The sequence below is a fragment of the Stegodyphus dumicola genome, chromosome 1 (genome assembly GCF_044657685.1).
Source record: "Stegodyphus dumicola isolate Sdum_Otavi_A_Nest chromosome 1, ASM4465768v1".
In the NCBI taxonomy this organism is placed as follows: domain Eukaryota; kingdom Metazoa; phylum Arthropoda; class Arachnida; order Araneae; family Eresidae; genus Stegodyphus; species Stegodyphus dumicola.
This window is the reverse complement of record NC_140768.1, coordinates 239,107,120-239,128,407: the sequence shown is the minus strand read 5'-3', so window position 1 is coordinate 239,128,407 and position 21,288 is coordinate 239,107,120. Positions and strand designations below refer to the sequence as shown.

The window sequence follows — 21,288 nt, the reverse complement described above, 5'->3', positions numbered from 1 at the left end:
GATCCTTATAATTTCATGATGATGATGATGATGCCGTGAAAAAAACAGTTATGGAACGTTTTGAAGTCAAGCCTTTCAGATTACATTTTCAGGAGCAAAGAGCTGGTCACTAAACGATGTGAAAAATGTACCGGAAGTACAGGGAGATCATGTTTAAAAATAAACTGATAAAATTTTTATATTTCTTTTAAGAGTATATCAAGTCGAACACCTTTGGATGTACTTGCGTACATTTACCGTGTTCTCCGCAGAAGCGCTTCCAAAAACATGGACAAGCTTAAGCTTGGGAAATCAGTGTTATTTGTTTAATATTCTATTGTCAGATCCACAGTGACCTATCCAACGGTTTTGGAGACTTTTCTTTTAAAAATTTACGAATATTTTGATTCCAAAATAGTGATCCATCCTGTTTTTTAAGATGTAATCTTTGGAATCCTTATCCAGCTTAAAATTGCTAGAGGATTCTTTCGCTAAAATTCGTGGTAGCTAGTGTCCAAGCGGCTAACACTGACAGCTAGTCCTAGTGTCAATGATGGAGAAAGGGTTGGCAAATTTCGAACTTTCCCCATATGGGCAATTTGAATGCGAGACAGTTCCTTTGGTTTATTCTTCACGAAAGCATCCTTCCTAAAGAAAGTAGCCCCTATCTTTTATTATAATCGATTGATTAAAGGAGTCGTCTTTAAAACAAGCATATCATTTCTCGGTCGAAGGAAGTTTTATTCTAAGAAAGACTTGTTACAATTAGAGAAGAATATTATATGCTGGCTAATTCTGTTTTAAATATGACCGATAAAGCGGCTGTCAGGTACAATTTTATAAGTTATTGTTCTCATCATATCCTTCAATATAAGCATTGAAAATCATTATGATATCGCTTTATGCTTTCTCTTTACTTTTACTCCGCTTCATCAATTAATTCTGCGGGTTTTCAGTGTGTTAAATTTCCCTAATATTATATGTGCTTCTGTTAATTTGTATTCCCACAAGTAAACAAGTTTGCAGTTTAATTTATGGCCTAATTTATTTTAATCTTTTTATTTCCGTTTTTTCTAATCATCAAGTCAATTATTTTATAGCGTCGTTGTTTTCTGTTTCGTTCGTTGTTCTTCAGGTTTCAGCTTTTTCAGAAATCGTGTTTATTAAATTTCTTCTGCAGCAAACGTATTTTTTTAAATACATACTTTCTATCGGTTACTTTAGAATGAAAAGAGCAAAGCTAAGCTTTTTAAAATGTGTTCTTTTATATTAATATCAGTTATATTAGAAGTAACCAGAATATGTTATATTAAATCTTTCCTAAAAATTTAAAATTAGAAAACTTTGTTTTGTATTCGCACTAAGCAATTCATTTTACGGTTCCATTATAAACAATTTAAAAACTCAAGCAAAAGAGAGCGAGAGATGTATTGTCTTTCCTTATATGTTTACATTGCAGTCTTTTCACAGAATGAGACTGACTAATGTGCCTTTTCAGTTAATGTGTGCAACAGTATGTATAACTGCTTCTGAAATAACAGCAAATGAAACCAAATGTATAGTTCTGAGCAAATTAAATATGACAATAAAAAGACAAAATATTCAACTAAGCATCTTATTCAACGGTAAATTTTACACAAAACAAATTGAAACAAAATATTGAAAGTATGACATACATTTTATTTTTAAACATTATTATTTAGGTTCCCGATGCTATTCCAATAAGTTTTTGTTTGAAAAGCCGGTTTCAAAAACTATGGAAAGTTGCTTCGCCGTCCATATTCATTTGTTTCGGAGTACTAAGAGCAATAAGACAATCCAATTTAAAATGAAGGTAGTACAGAATTACTGATGTCAGTAACATGACGCTTTCTAGGAAAGTTTAGACTATGTAAGCCATTACATTAGTAAAAACAAGCGCAAATTATCTTCAGTAAAGTTCCATCAATAAATTGTAATGTTGGAAAATAATGTCTCTAGTACTGTCAGCAGTTTTGAAAAAGAATTAATTTTATTAGTTCTTCTCTTGGTTTCGCTGAATTTTTTCATAATATAAAATTCGTTTGATGCCTTTCAATGTATTCCAATGTCCAGAGACAATTTAGTAACTGTGATTTCTTTCTTAAAAATAAATTTCTAAATTTTTGTAGCGAATATGAGGCCCTTCTATTGTTCTCTTGAGGCAAGTGCCTACTTGCTTCATCCTTGTTTCGGCACTGGCTGTAGGTCTTTGATAAGAGTGAAAAACTCCATTATTATAAAAAGTCTCTAATCCTTCTGATCTGTTTCTGATTCCAGGTCAATGTCCACGAAATTTATCTCATCAAGAAGTGGAAACGTAGCGTCTGTTATTGACCGTGGACACCTTATAAGCGACAAAAGACTTCGCTGAGCTCCGTCCCAAGTTTAATTTAGAACAACTCAGGGGACGAAATCCTATCACTAAACTTTTTTAGGGAGTTTTAAATTATCAGACTGTGAAAGTTTTGGCAAAATTTTTAAATACCCTAATTCCGCAAAGATACTAAACATACACAAACATCTTGCCTTCTCCTCGATTCGAGCTTAGGCTCAAAGAAATGGCAGCCAACAGCGCAGTTCTTATATCGATGTGGGTGGTAAGCGAAACTGCATAAAGCGAGGAATGCCTTTTTTATCGATAAAGACTTAAAATCGCATAACAGATTTCAAATCTGTTAAAATTATAAACTTGTTGGATAAAATGATAACTTACTTATATTGGATAATCAGCGAGATGGTTGTGCTAGTTTAATTGCTTAGTGCGAATACAAAACAAAGTTTTCTAATTTAAAATTTTTCATCAATGCTTGCAGTCATCAATGCTTGCAGTCTCATCAATGCTTGCAGTCATCGCACTAAGACACAATAGCAAGTCATCTTCAATAACAAGCAAGCTTGTATCTGCACATTCTAAAGCAACAGAAAGCAAAGAAAATACATTCTAAAGAAAGCATATTCTAAAGCAAAGAAAAAAATCCAGTTTCATGTGTTTAATTTGCGGCGAAAGGGAACAAATGTTTGACTGCAGTTCTTGACAAAACTGATAATCCTTCTGCATTCCAATCCAAACCTAATCAAGGACCTTTAAATTTTTAAATAAATATTTAAAGAAATAAACTCGTAAGTATTTAAGGAAATAAAACTCGTAATTTTCGAACATCTGCACACACACATATTAATACTAATTTGAAATCTTGATTAAATTTCAACAGACGCATTTTTTTTACAGAAACTAAAAAAAGAAAGAAAGAATTCCTGAATATTTCAGCATCACATCCTATGGACTGCTAAGTGCTGGAACTCGCAGTTTTTAATAAGTTCAAAATGTCTCCAGAATATTAATATTTCGCCAAATTTCTGCAAATTACGAATTATCTTTAATTCTACAAAGCTCACAATGACCAAATACATAAGCTTGATGTACAATCATAGTTAGATAAGAGTGTACATTGAATGAACTTAGCCAGTTTCTTTTCAAAATCCTCCATGAAGTTATCTTTTAGACAAATATCATTATTGTGTTTTTCCGTATTCAGTTAAACAAAGAAATAAATTCTACTTTATAAAATAAAGGTTTTTACACATACGCATGACTATTTACAACTTCTAATGTTATAACGTACTAAAATAGTTACGTACATAAATACAAAACAAATATAGATTCTCCACAAGGACTCTTGACGTATTACTGTGAGCACTTTGTAAAAGGTAACTCTGAACTTTTGTAGTGTTATTACATATACATTAAAGTTTACTCCCAGCAGTTTGTTTTAGTTTAATACACGTACAATGTAAGGATTTGGGGATCCGTAAACTCCACATGTCCTAAGGAAGTTGAAACGGGGCAGCCCGAAAGCGAAAGTCTAGTGTGGAATGCTGCATGATAAGAATTTAGGACCGTTATCATTCCATAGCCGAAGTTTACCTCGATATATTGATTAATTACCTTTGCCCACAGTCGGAGGACTGTCAACCAGAGACAATGTTGTTAATGTCGAGGGTTCACTGTTGCGGAGAGCTAGAAAACCATATTTTTACCGCAGGTCAGTTGATTTTGCCCCACGCCCGCTACTTTGTATAACTATCGGCTGTAACAAAAACTATTAACCTTGCTTATGAAAGTGTGTTCAATACCAAAAGTATAAGTTATTCCATTCTCAAACAACAAGCTATTAAAGCTGTTCAAGGATTTTGTGAACACCCTGTATTTCTATGTTCAAAAGATACACAGAAAACGCTGTTAGGGGAATTGTGTTTGAAATGTAAAAAATTTTTGACTTAATCATCTACGAATTAACATCCATCGGAATATACACAATATTCCTGTCATTAGCATGACAAAACATGACATCAGGCCGAATAACAAATAACAAGCAATTAAAGTTGTTCAAGAACACAGTTTTTTTAATATTTATTAACGCAAGTGTTTAATTATCGAATAAATATGAGACGGGTTAACGCCTTCATTACCCAAAAATCTAATAATAATTGGCTGCACAATATTTTGTGAATCTGTTTTTCCAAAACGTTGATTAAAACTAGCAGGGGAAAGAAACTAGTTATATTTCTGACGAGTTCAAACTTGTGCATATCTGTCCATTAAGTTATAAATACGTTGAACTTCAATTACAAGAAGGACTATGAAAATTCCCCTTTAAAGTTAGGAGCCTCTGTTAAATTCTAGCGTTTGTACAAATTTTAATAATTACAAAACAAACATCCACAAATCGTTTTATAAATATATAAGAAATTCTAACAACAAATTTTTAAATTTCTTGAACATACCAGAACGGAAAAAGAGTTTTAATTTAATTTTTTATTTGAAATGAGTAGATGAGCATTATAATGTCCCCCCCCCCGTTTGTGTGGTTTATAATAGTATTTTTACTCAATTTAATAACTATATTTCTTGTTGTACAGCTTATACCAATGCCGAGATGCAGGTGTGGATTCTTGTGCTGACACTTACAGGAGTCTTTGTCGGGCTGGTCTTCATAATCGTTGCTCTTTGGAAGCTTTTGGGAGGATGGGCTCGTATCAACTCCTGGGTTAAAGGCGATCGAGAAGAAACGGCTCAATTAACAAAAAATGGACATTTTGGAGCCAATGGATACATTGTAAGTATCATAGTTACAGTATGTAAGAATGTAATATTAACGCAAGCATCATCGGAACATTTACAGAACGTTCAAAGTGTGGGTCATTCATTTTCAATCGATAGTAAATGGCTTCAGAGCATTTTGCAAGAGGTGCTGAAGTGGTACGGTTTATTACAATCGTGTTAATAGCGCGTGTCTTTCCACATAAAGTAATACTGGAACTATCCTCTACATTTTAGGTCGGCTTGTAAAAAGTACAAGTTATGCATATAATAAATTCGACTATTGTGTTGTTTCCCATAGTGACTAAATTTTGATTATGTTATTTATGTGCAAAACGTTTTGCATTGCGTTATGAAGCAATGTTATTACAACTTATTGTTGAAACTTTATCGTGAAGAGACACTTCTTATTCATTGAACTTCGTTAATAGATACATAATTTTTAGAATTAATTTTGCTTTTGTTTGGAAATCTTACGAAGAACTTTTTAACAACAACTTTATATAAAAAATTTAATAGTGCGGATATTTTAAGGGCTGTTATCCTTTACAAAGTTCTACAGACGTGGTTCTAGATATATACAGAATTGATCTACTAGAACATGCCAGTGATATTAAAACATCACTGGATTTGGCACCTTACATGGAAATATTGAACATTTGACATATTATTGTTATGTTTTAGAACTGAACAGAGACATGATTTAGAACATTCAGCCTGAACGTTCCCGGCACATTTGTGAAATGCTTGCGTTGAACGTTCTCTGAAAAAGTTCTCTTGCACGTGTTGAAAAGTTAACATTACATTTCGTGTTTCATTTGAGTACTAAATGTAATGTTGGGGTTTAATAGTGCATTCAATACTTCATTTGAGCTACATCAGAGTACCTGAGTCCTTCTTTAGACTTCTTCATCACAAAAAGGACATGCAATTACTACCAGAGCGCAAAGGGATTTTATTTAGATCTTTTTTCATTCCTCTGTGTTATACTTTAGTAATTTAATATAAAATGAATCTGTAGTTCTTCTTATATATTACAAATTCGGGGATCCTCGAGGCATTTTCCAAATCCTTAACAAATCCAAATCCTAAAACTTTGTTCTTATGCTTAATACAAGGTAAGAAAATATTACCATATGTGTCATGTGTACAATTTTTTTATGAATTTTTACAATCTCTAATGCAATAAACGTTGCAAAATTTAACTTTTTTTTTATAAAAACGTTATATTTGCAACATTTTTAGAGTAAGTAATTGCGATCATTGATCACGCCGTTTTGCACCGTACAGGGACAGAACTGGAATAACGGCTTGATATTTTGCACGCAACCAATGGTGCGCCTAACGTGGTCGTGTAATTTGCGTTATTTGTCACAAAAACTTTGAACCTTGCTTGTGATAGTGTGACCAGCAGCAAAGGTGTAAGGTGTTTCATTCCCAAACAACAAGTTTTTAAATTTAGTTGTTCAAGAGCTTTTGTGGATACCCTGTATTTATTGTTGTTTCCTGTGGGAAGAATTACGCTTTTCCTTTGCCGCTAAATATGAAATGTCTACTTCACTATTTGAAATAAGTAGGAACTTGTTTAAGTTTGAACATCTAATAATTTGGTGTTTAATGCAAGATTGGAAAATGCTTTTTGCAGAAGTAAAGCGCTGTTCGCTAATGACGTAATTATTTTATTGCTTTTCTTGCCAGGACTGTATTTCTATTCCTCAAGAATAAAAAAAGTCAGGTAGGTTAATCTGTTTGAAATTTAATTTCGTGGAACTACCGTATGATAATTCCTAATTTTATATAGTTCTGAAGAAGTTGAGGTTTAGATTTCATTAACGTTTTGCCAATGGAAGGTTATCTTATCCAGGCATTTTCTGATTTGAGGAAAACGAATCCACAGTTTTTTAAATGCATATTAAAATTATTATCAATGTAGAGCACACTCTATCTCTACAGATTATTAAGAATTCGATTATTGTCAATAATAAGTTTTAAGGCACTGCGATTTGTTTACACATCAGTTTTTTTTATTCTTTCTTCAATTTTGTCGAAGATTTTGAAAATAAGAATAGTGTTTCTATTAAGTTTCTATTTAATTTATTTAATAAACTAAAATCGTCTGACAAATACTCCAGCTTTACATTATTTAATTTGTAAAATTTAGTAGAAAAGTATATTTATTAATTAATAAATTTTCGAAATATGTTATCCTAAAGATTTCCAAAACATTTCCGTGTTACGAAGTTTCATTCTGTGACATTTCCTTTAATTTGACTAACGGTTAAACTTATGTCAATGTCTTTCGTCATGCCCCGTTTCGTTATAATCTCGCTATTTCCAGGGGCTTATGCAAATGATAAGGCATATGGCATAGGCTGAAATGAGAAGAAAAAGAATAAATCAATATTATTGGTAATAGTGACTCGGCTATTGTTGCCGCAGGTTATTTGCTTATCAAAAAAATGCCGCTGATCAGAAGCGACGTGAACACCGAACTTTGGCACTGGTGGTTAGGGTTGTGAATTGTTTGAGCTCTGTCAGTCCGACTCAATTTAGCTTCGCGTAGATTAAAGGGGAGTGAAAATCTGTTTAAGAAACTGTTAAGTTTCAGCTAGCCGCTGTGTCAAGAGGACTCTAATTTTGTGTTGCATTATTTTAAAATGATAAAATAAAGTCAACTGTGAGAAAATAAAGTTGATTTTTACATTTTATCGTTTATGTTATGTGACGAGTCAGGATTTAGCAAAGGTGATAACATATTCTGTAAGCTTCATAGAAAACTTCTACGTTTCATAGGGTGAGCAGAGCAGACGTAATGAGGAAGTTAGGCACCCTTAAATTGTTATTATGCGAGTAAAGGATTCTGTTGTACGCATTCATTTGAATTTCGAATATACAATACCCTTGAAAGGACAATGCGCAGCATAGGACAAAAAGGCTACCAGCTTCTCTCTTGCGTTTTCTTTGAAACCACGTAAATTTTGACGTGCTAGCTGCAACCTTTCAAAAATTATTCATCATGTTAGATCTATATTTTTAAACATCATTCAACATAAAATTATTTACTAACAAGAAAGCGATATTTTTAAATTTTTAATTGAATTTGTATAAGCATTTATCTTGTTCAAATGTTTCACTTATATTGTATCTTATTTTTGTCGTTTCTTCAAAATAAAAACGCAACTTTTGTTTTAAAAAAAATCATCACTTCTCAACTTTTGAATTATTCTAAAATCATGCGATAATTTAGAGAAATTTTAATATTACTCCAAGACCCCGGACAGTGTAATAACTTCTTCATCGACCCTAATCTCTCTATTATAAGTTATAAAAGAAAGAATAAATATGCGGTCCTCATTTGTTAATAATTATCACCATTTAATTACGTACAAGGTGTAGTTATCAAGTACTGGTTGGTTTCTCTTTTTTCTTTCTAAGTTGAGCTCTGAATCGGATATTGCACTTGACTTGAGCGGCAATTATAAACATTACGACAATGTGGGCAATGACTTGAAATTGGTCACTACTGTGGAAAGCAAGGAGACTTCGAATCACATCATTTCTACGCCTTCACCTACGAAGCCCAATGGAGCTGCGCCACAAAAAGATCTTCCTGAAGAACGGGATCAAGAAGAAATATTATGTGAGTATGGCATTTTTATACTGTAAGACAATATTTAATACCTTCAATGTATAATTAAAATCTATCATTCGAAATTTATTGATGAGAATTTGTCCCTAGTTTCTCAATCAAAGTCTAAAATTACTATTCGAAAACTATTACTATATAAGGGTCCACATTTTTTGCATTAGATGATCAGAAATTAATCTCCACTTTTATGATTTACAGAATCTAGGAAAGATTCCATTAAATTCTTTTAAATATTCGTTGCTTTCTATTCAAAGTATGTTGTTCTACAATACTTTTCAGGGCTAATATTTCATTAATAAACTAATTAACATTAGCCATTTTTCTAATCCTAATTTTGCCTTAAAAAAGTCGAAAATTTTATAAAAAAAAAAAAAAAAAAAAAAAAAAAAAAAAAAAAAAAGAAAACCCAAAATCAAGCGAGTGATTTTATAACCAAATTTGATAAACCAAAAAAAGAGAGTGTAATGTAGGGGGTTATTCTCCAGCATTTTTAGTGAGCCAGTGCATTGCAGTATGGTCTTATAGTTACCATGATATAACAGAAGGTAACAGAAGAAGAAATATTCAAAGTGTTTAAAAATTTTTTGATGTATTCACCTTTCGTGGTATGGAAAATATCTTCAGCGGATTCACATTTTCAGGAATCTCCAATTTACGAAGCCTTTATACTAACTACGGAGTCGATTACAAGTAATTTATGGTCATTTCTTTAATATTCATATTTGCAACTTCTTTATTTTACGCACAGTTTTGACTTCCTTACAAGAGTTCGTATAGAATCAATTATACAGTAAGCGCCGCTTTATGTGGTCGGTATTTTCCAGAACTGTTTTAAACTATGAAAAAAATATTCTAAAAAATGTCTATGTAATTTAAAGAATTTAATTCATATATAACAATAAGTATATCAATACTTACTTTCACAGCTAATACTTGAGATATATATCAATACTTACTTTTACTACTAATTACTCATTTCTTTTAATTAAGAAATGAGTAATCAATAGTTGATTGTCTGCAATTGCTGTTTGAAAAGTCATTTATGAGCTGATCATATTCATAAAATTTCTGGAAGTTATTTTACTTTGTACGCCTACTTTTGATACGCATACGGCATCCTCATTTCAGCATTTGTATATGGGAATTGGAGAAATATTTCATTTAAGAGCAGCTTACCCGCTGACTCAGTTCTGGTAAGCTTTAAACGAGCGAAAAAGCAAAATCTTCCAGAAAGCACCTCGTTGTTTGCTAATTCTGTTAAGTCTAGTCGATCTTCCTAAAATCTGGAAAATTAATTCTTATATACATGATTGCCTTAAATCAAAATCAAGTTGCATGGCGACGCAATCCTTTATTTATCGGCATGTTTCTGTCTTTTGGCAATTTATATACTCTATTTTGACCTTATAGGCCAATTTTATCCATTTGGCAACTATTTCAGTTTAATAAAATAAATCTATGATATTCTGGTAATAGTAACAGACTTATTGATCACAACAAACGATGTAGTTTCTAGCCTTCTGCATACAAATGGACGGGATTTCGACAATTCGATTACAATATCCGTATGATAACATTAACGTCGATCACATTAAAGGCTCCTTCTTTTATATCTTAATTCGATTCACCCTCGCTTGATTTCCCATTGTGTGGTCTACATACGTGATAATCATTGTAGTTCGTTATTTTAATTTTAATAAAATTCAGGATAAAGGTAACACAAATATAGGGTCTTTAATGTGACCTTAGATAAGGAAATCACACTAAGTTAGGTCTAGTGATCTGGCCACAATATTTTGGCTGTCGTACGAGAAAAATTGTGGTAATTAATTAACTACTTGTTATTTCTTTCCTTGAGAGTCTGGTTAAAAACTAAATTTGAAAGGGATATTCAGAGGTTTATTCTTTATTTTTTTCCGTATTTAATGTCGTTCACTGATTCTCCTTTGCGATTTTCTAGTACGTAACTTTCTTTAATTTAGAATTTTGTTAGGTTATAACGCTGAACGAATTTTCACACAAATAATTTATAAGTTTTCAAATGCTAAAAATATGTAAATAATATTCGAATAGAATTATATTATTTATTACCTACTTTGCTACCTTAATCTAAAATTCATACGCTAAAAATTTGTTAGACTAGAAATTTTCTTCATTTTTAATTTAAGCAAATAATATTACGAATTGGTTACGCGCCAATACTTGAAGCTTACTACTGTTTACTGGAACACGAATTCTATAAGTTTCGGTAAACAAGACACCATTTTTTAAAAAACTGCCGTATTTGTGCTCATCACTTAACGCATTAACATTTTTTTACTTATTACGTGCTCCGCCCTTAGGCACTACACGGAAAGGGAGGGATGCCCCGTGGAGGCCTTTTTAAGGGAAACTGACTCGTATCCACGTTACACATGGGGAAAACCACGAAAATGCCCATGCAGCCAGCCCGTTCGCCGGGATTCGAATCTCAGACCGAACTACCAGTGTTCAGCGGCAACGTATTAACATTAAAAAATTTTTCTCAAATTGATATTTCATTTTTAGTTATATGAAAATTTAAATATTTCACTTCTCAATTTATAAAAGACCCCTGACTTCTCTGAAAATATGATCTCATATTTTAAAATTAAATATCTCGGTAAATGTTTTGAATTTTTGTGGTACGGAAATCATACTTTTTGTCTTATTTTTAAAATGAATATAAACTTTGATAAATATAATAAGTTGATAAAGGGACCCTATAAAAGATTAGATTTTGCAATCACTACAGAATTGGGTTTTTAGATTTGCTAATCCCAAGACATGAATTTACTACTTTAAAACATTTTTATAATTGGAAATGCAAAGTTTACGACCAACGGTTTCGAAAATAAAAGCAGTGAAGGAATGTTTTTAGAATGTTTAGAAAATTTAGAAATATGCTCTAAATTTGCCGTAGAATATCTCATTTTATACTAGTAAGTTATTTCGAATTAAATTGTTAGCGTTGAATACTAAATTCATATTTTCATTATTGTTCACAGTTTTTGAAAAATCGAATACACCCACTCTGAAAAGAGCCATTTCCTGTGATAGTATCACATCTAATTCATCAGTAGCAGCAGATGCTCTCGAATCACCCCATCATTGTGGAGAACTAGAATTAGGATTAGAGTACGATACGTAAGTATACTGTCGAGCTTAAGGATCGATACAATGATATTGGTATTTCTTATTAATGTGATTATGTCTTGTGTTATCAACTTATCATATGAATGTAAAGAATGCACTGAAGATCAAAAACAATTTTAAATATTAGTAGCATTCTGAAGCATAACACAAGTAACAAAATGTCAAAAAAAAAAAACTGCTCAAAATGAGAAAATGGTACGAAAAGTACTTGCATTCTCATTCAAAATAGAAGAAGCTAATTTTAACAGAAATATTCAGTGAGATGGGAAGTGTTTCTTTTGCATTTCATTGCTTCTTTGCAAACTTCAAGGCAGACTTAATATATTAAATCAGCAAAATTACATAAGCTGAGTGAAATAATGTTAATGTTAATGTGTAATCCCATTGTAATATCGTTAAAAAGAATTTTAAGATGATATTAAACAAAAAATATAATTACATAGTCTTATTCTGGAAATAAATAAATAAACTTTGCATGAAAATGAATGGAATAAATCCTATAAAACAAACGTTTGGTTTATTTTAGTCCTCTGAAACGTAGTATTAGATGTATAAAAATGGTCATATAGTGGATTATCATCACTGAATTGGAAATTGACTTGTAGAGGTCATTACTACTTCCTTGAAGTCGAAGAGTACCGTATAATCAGAGTAAAATTTCATTGAGAAAGAATTATCGGTCTCAGTGGTGAAAACTTTTCATGTCACAATATTGTTGATCATACTTGAAATAATTCCATGACAGTGATATGGCTTTGGAGCAGTAAAGAGAACCGGACATATCGAAATTCAGCAGTAAAACCACAAAATGGGACAATGACAGGAGATATCTGACATTAACACAGCATTAGAGCTCTGTTACATGAATGCCACTGCCTGCGTCCACGATTCGACATGGAATACTGCATATAAGTGTGCAGAGACATTATGTATTTTTTAAAGCAGGAGAAATTAAAAATTAGCAATGCTCTTGCCGGGACTCCAACCACGGACCTCTCGACTACGCGCCGAGCGTGCTGACCATTACACCGCGAAGGCACGCTAAGAAGGCGGAAGAAACGCCTTATAAGTGTTACCTTGGGGAAAATTCCCTTATTTATGAACCATAAGTCGGAGATATATGTTTGAGAGATCAGACGTGTGTCGTTTCGCTCCTGTTTTTTCGAGATTTTCTATTGGAAATTCTGCCGCCGAAAGTGCGCCGTTGGTTTTAAAGTATGTATGAATATCTGCTACATGCGTGGATACTTTGTTTATGTGTGTGTGACCATTTTTTACGGAGATATAAGTGTTTTAGTGCAATAACAAAGGATTATAGGCTGCTGCAATTTCAGCGGACTTCTGTTCACTTACCTCGCTGCCTTCCCTACGGAAGGTTACCGCCGGCCAAACACGTGGCACCGAGGTAGGCTTAACTTTTTGCTTGAAATTTTCTAAGTCCAGAGATTAGACAATTGTTTTCAAAAATCCATAACTCTTCAAATTTTAGTGATTTTCATACCGGGTTTTGTTCAAAATGTGTTAAATTTTAAGTTCTATCTTTTTGTATTACTTAATATAATCTTGTATTGATATTTAACGAGTTAGTATATAATAGCTATGTTTTTATGCACTTATGCTAAATTTCACCCTGTATTTAAATAGGCTTAACTGTATTTTCATATGTATTTGCTCCAAAGGGTTTGTCCTTTTGGCAGTTGTTTTTCGCGAAATTTTTAACATTGTCGAGAAGTTGAACTTTTTGTCGAGATCCAGTTCTCGTCATTAGATTATTGTCGAATCTCACTCGACAAGTGTTCGGTTTTCGTTTTTTGACATTTGTATTGATTAAAATAGTGTTTTACGTATATTTCTTGATCTCTCAACTGTCTTATAATATTCCTTAAGCATTGTTTCACTTTATTTTATGGGTTTTTTTTTATGTAATTTAATTAAATTTACTGGACTTAGTTGTTTCATATTGTGAAGATTGAAATCTATAATCTCTGCCTATATTTAGTGTCTTGCTATTATAACTGCTGATAATATACCTCGATATGTATTTGAGTCAGTTAAAATTTTAGTCATTCTGCTGTCTAAACATTACTTTGTGTATATTGATTAGTTATACAGGAATTTTGCTTGTATTATTCTCTGTTATCACGTGTCACATAGACATTTTAATCTGATCGTTCTTAGTGACTTTTGAACATTGCACTTTTAGTCTATGTTTTACTACTGCTCTTTAATACTTTATAATGTCCCGTAAATCTGTTTTAACAACTGCCAGAGAAACATCACAGGGGGCTACTAGCGCACCCGATTTGTTAGACTCTGACTTACCTTATGCGGATAAAATTACACTACTCTGTGCTGATATACGCAAAGTAGCTACCACCAGCAGAGGTGGCAGAATCCTCTTATCTTCGGACCTTCGAGAGCATCTGTTACAATCTCTGACAACTTTGCAAACTTTGGCCTTACAGGGGCCTGAGGGCTTACTTATTCCAGAATTGGTGGACGCTGAAGTCAATACATCTACCATACTTTGCTGTGAAGCGGTTCGACAACATTCTTTCCAGTCACCTGTTCTCCCATCTACAGCTGATCAGGCTTTGGCTCCTGCTCCATCTTTTGCGGATATTGTTCGACGACCCAAAAAGCCTAGCCTTATTATTCGTCCTAAAGCTGACACTACTAGTGATACGCTTAAAGAACAGCTTAATACCAAAGTTCCGCTCTCACAACTTAAAGTTGGAATAGATCGTATTACTAAAATAAATAACGGAGGTTTGGAGGTCTTCTGTCAAACACCTGATGATGTTGCGATACTCGAACAAGAACTCACGCGCTCTGATGTACCAGCAGATGTCAGTAGACCAATCAGACGAAAACCAAGAATTGCTATCCATGACTTGCCGGAATCAATCACACCGCAAACAGTACTTTCAGAACTCAGCGGAGCCACGGGATTGCCAGAAACAGCATTCACGATGCGATTCCGTCTCAGGGAGCGACGGAAGGGATACATTAAATGGATTGTTGAATGTGACTCCCCAAGTTTTGCTGCGGTCATGCGTCGGCGAAAAATTTTCGTCGGCTGGCAAGCTCACAGAGCCACTGAATTTATTGGAATTAAAAGATGTTACTCCTGTCAGCAATATGGCCATGTGCAAACAGAATGCAAGAGTAAGCGAAAATACTGCTCCTACTGTGCAGGAGATCACGGGCTCAAAGATTGCACAGCTCAAACACTTGAATGCATCAACTGTGGCGAAGCCAATAATCGTTACGGTACCAGATATGACTTCGCCCATCCCGCCTACCACCGCGATTGTCCAGAGTATCAACGTCGCGTCCAGCTCATCGGGGCAAACACAGACTACTAACTTCAATCCTTATAGTCTAGCATCAGGTAACTTAGTATCTGATTCTTCATTGGATCATATACAAAAAGATCTTAATACCACTCTTCTGCAACGAACTTTACCGACGGAATGTCTACAAATAAACCTTCAACATGCTCGAGCTGCGACGGCACAGACTGTAGAATATGCTACTTCTGAACATATTGACTTCATCTTAATCCAGGAGCCGTATTGTCTAAATGGTAAGGCGGTTGGCTTTCCACTGCACTGGACACTATATCAAAAGGAAGATCCTTTACTTCCACCCCGTGCAATTATTGTCAATTGTAATTCTTCCTGGTCTCCTTTACTTGTCACTGCGCAGCGAGATATTGTTGCTGTTCTTCTGGAAGTTCATCATCTGACAGTCCTTCTGGTTTCCATTTATTCCTCACCGTCCTCAGAAATCGAACCTGTGCTCTCTGCGATGCAAGATTTACTGACCTCAATTCAAATTCCAAATTTGCTCTTTTCTGGTGAATTTAATGCTCATAATGTTTGTGGGGATATGCTACTACGGACGTAAAGGGTAGACTTCTGGAAGATTTTATATCCAGTTTTAATCTCGTGAAACATAATTCACATGATGCTCCTCCGACTTTTGATCGTCAACATTCACATGGTTGGCCAGATTTGACTTTGTCTACTTTGCCTATGGCCTCTCTTCTTCAAGATTGGCGAGTAATTGAGGGTCTAAGTCTATCAGACCATAACTATATACGTTTTTCACTCGCGGGAACTACAGCCACCTCAATCATACGGCGTTATAATTTACCTGGCCGAAAGGTCAGACAGTTTACTGCAGCCATTCAAGCCAATTTGGCCTCTTATCATTCTCTGCATTCTCGTGAAGATCTACAAAATTTTACTAGTGATCTTATGGCTACCATCCGAATAGTATGTGATAGTGTTTTGCCTATTCGTACCACTAAGAAGTTATGTACATTAAATTGGTGGAATGCTCAGCTTCGTACTCAACAACAAAAATGTAGAGCTCTTCGACGTCGGCTAAAGCAAGAGCGTCGAAATAATATCAGCTCCAATACTCTGCCTCTTTACCGACAGGAAAGAGCATGTTACAAACAAATGATTATACGTGTCAAATTAACTAGCTGGCGCAAATTTTGTTCTGAGACAACATCTGTTTATGGTATTCATCATAAGATTGCGACCGACAAGCTGTTTAAGCCAGCAACTTTCCATCTTTTACCTACAGTTAGTCCTAATAGTCACCTGACTGAATCAACTCTATCAGAAGTCCTTGATACGGTTTTTTCTACAGATGATAATTCAACTGATTCCTCCTTTCATCAGACTATTCGAAATCAAACTTCTAGACTTCAAACACCAGACGATGTTATTTTTACTACTCAAGAAATTCGGCAAGTCTTACGCCAACTCCCTAATAAGCGCGCACCGGGTCCAGATGGTGTTGACTATCGTATTGTCAAATTGATTATTAGCACCAATCTCAGTCTCTTCCAAAGCCTGTTTAATAAGCTATTCAATAGTGGAACTTTTCCTCAATGTTTTAAAATTGGCCAGGTGATCTTATTTTTAAAGAAACACCGTGATCCAGCCCGTGCCGATTCTTATCGCCCTATTTGTTTGTTGTCAGCTTTTGGCAAAACTTTTGAAAAACTTCTTATGGGACGATTGAGATTTCATTTGTACTCAACAAATTATCTGTGTCCTTTTCAATACGGTTTTCGCACCAAAAGATCAACACTGCACGCTTTAAAGGAAGTTCAAGATACCATCCTGCGCAATAAGTTCTCCGGCCACCACACAGCGTTTATCTCAGTGGATTTAAAGAGCGCCTTCGATACGTTGTGGTGGCCGGCAGTTCTATATGCATTAAGAAATGCCAATTGCCCCCGCAATTTATATAATACTCTTGCACATTATCTGTCCGATCGACATTTGATCATTTCCTATAATGGAGGCCTGGTACATAGATGTCAGACTCGAGGGTGCCCGCAGGGTTCATGTGCGAGCCCCTTTCTCTGGAATGTGACATACAATCTTATCCTTAAGCAGCCATGGCCTGAACATACAACTGTGGTTACTTATGCCGATGATACCGCATTCACAGTGCGAGGTAGGACTCGTGATCAACTTCAAGCAAACTCACAGGAGACCTGTTCTTTGTTTCAGACTAGATGTGAAGATTTTAAATTGCAAATCTCTGAAGAGAAATCGCAAATTCTGATCATTCCTAAGAAGGGTGGTTCTATGACTCGTCAGCCGAGAATAACCATAAATGGCAAGCGTCTTCGTATTAAACGTGAACTTAAATACCTTGGAATTATTTTCGACGACAAACTCAATTGGATTCCCCATGTGTTAGATCTCAAGAAGCGTACTGCTGTGATTGCTCAACGCCTTAAACTTATGAAGGGAATCCACTGGGGCTTAAATCCACATCTTCTTAAAGTTTTATATGCAACAGTAACTGAAAAGATTGTTTCATATGGTGCTGCAATTTGGGCAGCACCAATGCAAAAACGCAAAGTCCGACATTTAAATAGTATACAGAGACCATTTCTCTTAAATATCACTCGTGCCTTCCGCACATCACCAACTAACGCCCTCGCAGTTGCAGCTGGAGTCTTGCCTTTACCTATTGCGGTTGAAAAGGACGCAGCTTATCAGTTGATTAGACAACTTGGCTGTTCAGTTCAGTTTGGAGATCACTCTTTCTCCCCCCATGATTATGAAGCAGCAATAAACAGAGAAGATCAACACCCCTCCCTCTATGGTACGGGAGTTAATGTTAATCTCAAACCGAGTCATCAAGTTTCTCATGCTGATCTGGTCTTTTATACTGATGGCTCTAAATTGGAAGATCAGGTTGGCTGTGCATATATAGCCATACTGCAAGATCAGACAACTCTTCACCAGTGGAAATGCCATCTGTCTTCTTTTAACAGCGTCTTCCAGAGTGAGGCTATTGCTATTCGACAAGCAATACAAACAATCATTAATCATCGATATTCACATTCCTATGTTCTTACCGATAGTCTCTCCACATTGTATGCCATTTTAAATCCTCTGCATTCATCCCCCATTATTGTGGACATTCAAACTAGCTTGTCTCGACATAAAAATCTACACATTTGTTTAGAATGGACAAAAGCTCATGTGGGGAACTACGGTAATGAAACTGTCGATAGGCTTGCTAAAGAAGCAGCACAGAATCACGAGATAACACAGACCTTGACGGTTTCACGCCCAGTATCTAATCTAAAGCGTCACTTACTTCTCACAGCCATCTCCTTGTGGCAAAATGCATGGAGTTCGGAGGAAACTGGTCGCCGAGCATTTGCCCATGTCCCTAAAGTAGATTTAGACCGATTAATCATGCCACCACAGCTGATCTTCTACATTACGGGCCACGGGCCTTTTCCCTTTTATTTCGAGAGACATGGACTCTCTTCCTCAGCACTCTGTAGTTGTGGACAACTGGGCAATCCAGAACACTATCTAATCGATTGTCCACTTACTACTGAATTCCATATTCCTTTTCCACCAACGGATAGGACTGCCTTTAGTCGTTTTTTGATTAAGCAACGGCATCAAGTCAAAAAGATAGTCCGTTTAATTGACAAACTGATGAATCTGGGACTTGATCTTTGTGCCTTATAATATCGACATATGATTCAACTTCTTCAATTGCTTGTATATATTATAACCCATCTACTTTTATGCTCTGAAGTGTTTGTAACCATTGTAATCTATTGTAATCCATCTGTTATAAGTCGCTGTGTATAGCAGCAGTCAAATATTTGTATATTCTCTCTCAGCATCTTTTTCTAAGTGCAACCAGGTAATATTGTCTATAACAGCTGTCCTTGAACCTATGGTACATTTAATACCAGGTGCTGTTTAGTATCTGTATATCTTGCATTTGCCTATTTACCGATGAATAATAATGTTATCTTTTGCATATGCACATTTATTATCAAGTGCTGTTAAATATCTGTATATATTGAATTTGCATATTTATCTGTTGCATATGTATTGTCCTAATAGTCTCTTTGTTGTCCATAGCAGCTATCAATGTACTTATAGTACATTTTTTACCAGGTGCTGTTAAATATCTGAATATATTAAATCTGCATATTTACCTATGAATAATAATGTTATTGTCTTTATTTTTATCTTTTGCCCATGTATTATCAAACATATAACTGTCTGTATTCCCTCATAATGCACTATGATAATATCTACATTGAACGTATTTTGCGTTTTTCACTGTATAATAGTATATAATATCTTGGCATATCTAGTTGGGCGTATTAATGGTACATTGTTTGCCAGTTGCTGTTAAACATCGGTATACCATATACTTGCATATTTGGCTATACATTATACTGTTACTGTCTTCTTTTCATCAATTGCCCATGTAATATCATACATTTAATTCTCTGTGTAATAATAGCACTGAATGTATTGGGGTCGCTAGAGATTTTCATTGTATAATATATCCAACCATTATCCATTGTTTTAAATATATCCATTGTATTTATACCAACATTGAATGTATTTTGTGTTTTTCACGGTATAATATATGTTCATAATTTGTGGCATACTTAAGTCTATATTTCATCCTTTGCAAATGTATAGTAACACATTTAACTGTCTGCATCAATTTATTTGCTGCATAAGGATCACAAGTGTCATGACAATTTTAAATGTATATTTGTGTTATCAACACTGAATGTATTTTATATTTCTATTGTATAGTATTGTATAGTATCTACTGTATCGTATCGTATTATGGTATTGTTTTGTATTGTATAGTATCTTATATCAGTTGGCTTTATACAGGTTAAATATGTTAATTTTTATTCATTATAATCGTTTAATTAGCTTTTGTATTGTATTGTATTGTAGTATTGTATAGTATTGCATGGTATCTTATATAAGTTATCTTTTATGCAGGTAACTGCATCAATTTATTTGCTGCATTAGGATCACTGGTATCATGACAATTTTAAATGTATTTTTGTGTCAGCAACACTGAATGTATTTTGTATTTTCATCACTAGTGTCATGACAATTTTAAATGTATTTTTGTGTCACCAACACTGAATGTATTTTGTATTTTCATTGTATAGTATTGTATAGCATCTACTGTATCGTATTATATTGTGGTATTGTATCTACTGTATCGTATTGTATTGTGGTATTATATAGTATTGTATAGTATCTTATATCAGTTGGCTTTTAGTACAGGTTAAATATGTTAATTTTTTTTTGTATTGTATTGTATTGTAATATTGTATAGTATTGTATAGTATCTTATATTCGTTAACTTTTATGCAGGCTAAATATGTTATTTTTATTCCTCATAATCGTATAATTAGCCTTATTGCATGTTTTTCCCACAATACCACGTGATCAAGTATATTGTACCGCTATTGCATTCTGTTACATTGTATTCTTTTATTTTTATTTCTTTTGGTATATCCTCTGTGTATTGCTGTAATCATTTACATTCATTATTTCACTATGTTCTCTATTTTTATGTTATATTGTCATTAAGTCTAATTCTACTGTCTATATTTTATTCATTGTATATTATTGGGCTGCCCAACATCAGACTGTACTTTAGCTTATGTATATTCTATATTTGTGTGTATTACACCTTTGTAAAATTTTTGCTTACTCGCCCTTTTTGGCCCTGCATGCTTTTGTTATTTTATTTAATAAATGTGGAGCCTGGGCGGTTGTTGAGACTGTCTTTCGTGGGCATTTGGTCTGTTGGACTGCCCCCGGGTTGAATTTGGCTCTGGGTTTGGGCGCCCGGCGCGTGGCGTCTTGTGATTCCTCTTTAGGCTCTAGATATAGGTGGACGTGGAGCTATACCGATTAACCTTTTGGTAAAGGGACAGTGCCCACGTCCTCCGTTGCTTATCGCTTATTTATGAACCATCGACGCCTCAAACTACGACGGACGCGTCAAGAGGTTA

General features: G+C 34.3%; 1 protein-coding gene across 3 annotated transcripts in view; it reads left to right on the top strand.

The window, feature by feature from the left end:
• LOC118180668 (synaptotagmin-12-like) overlaps positions 1–21,288 on the top strand; it is a 172,855-nt gene that overhangs the window by 113,738 nt on the left and 37,829 nt on the right. For all 3 annotated transcript variants that reach the window (XM_085826703.1, XM_085826707.1, XM_085826711.1), the window contains 3 exons: positions 4,921–5,117; positions 8,537–8,741; positions 11,777–11,915. In XM_085826703.1, coding sequence (XP_085682829.1) covers positions 4,938–5,117; positions 8,537–8,741; positions 11,777–11,915 — 524 coding nt within the window. In that variant the 5' untranslated portion in view covers positions 4,921–4,937. The remainder of the gene's footprint in view (positions 1–4,920; positions 5,118–8,536; positions 8,742–11,776; positions 11,916–21,288) is intronic.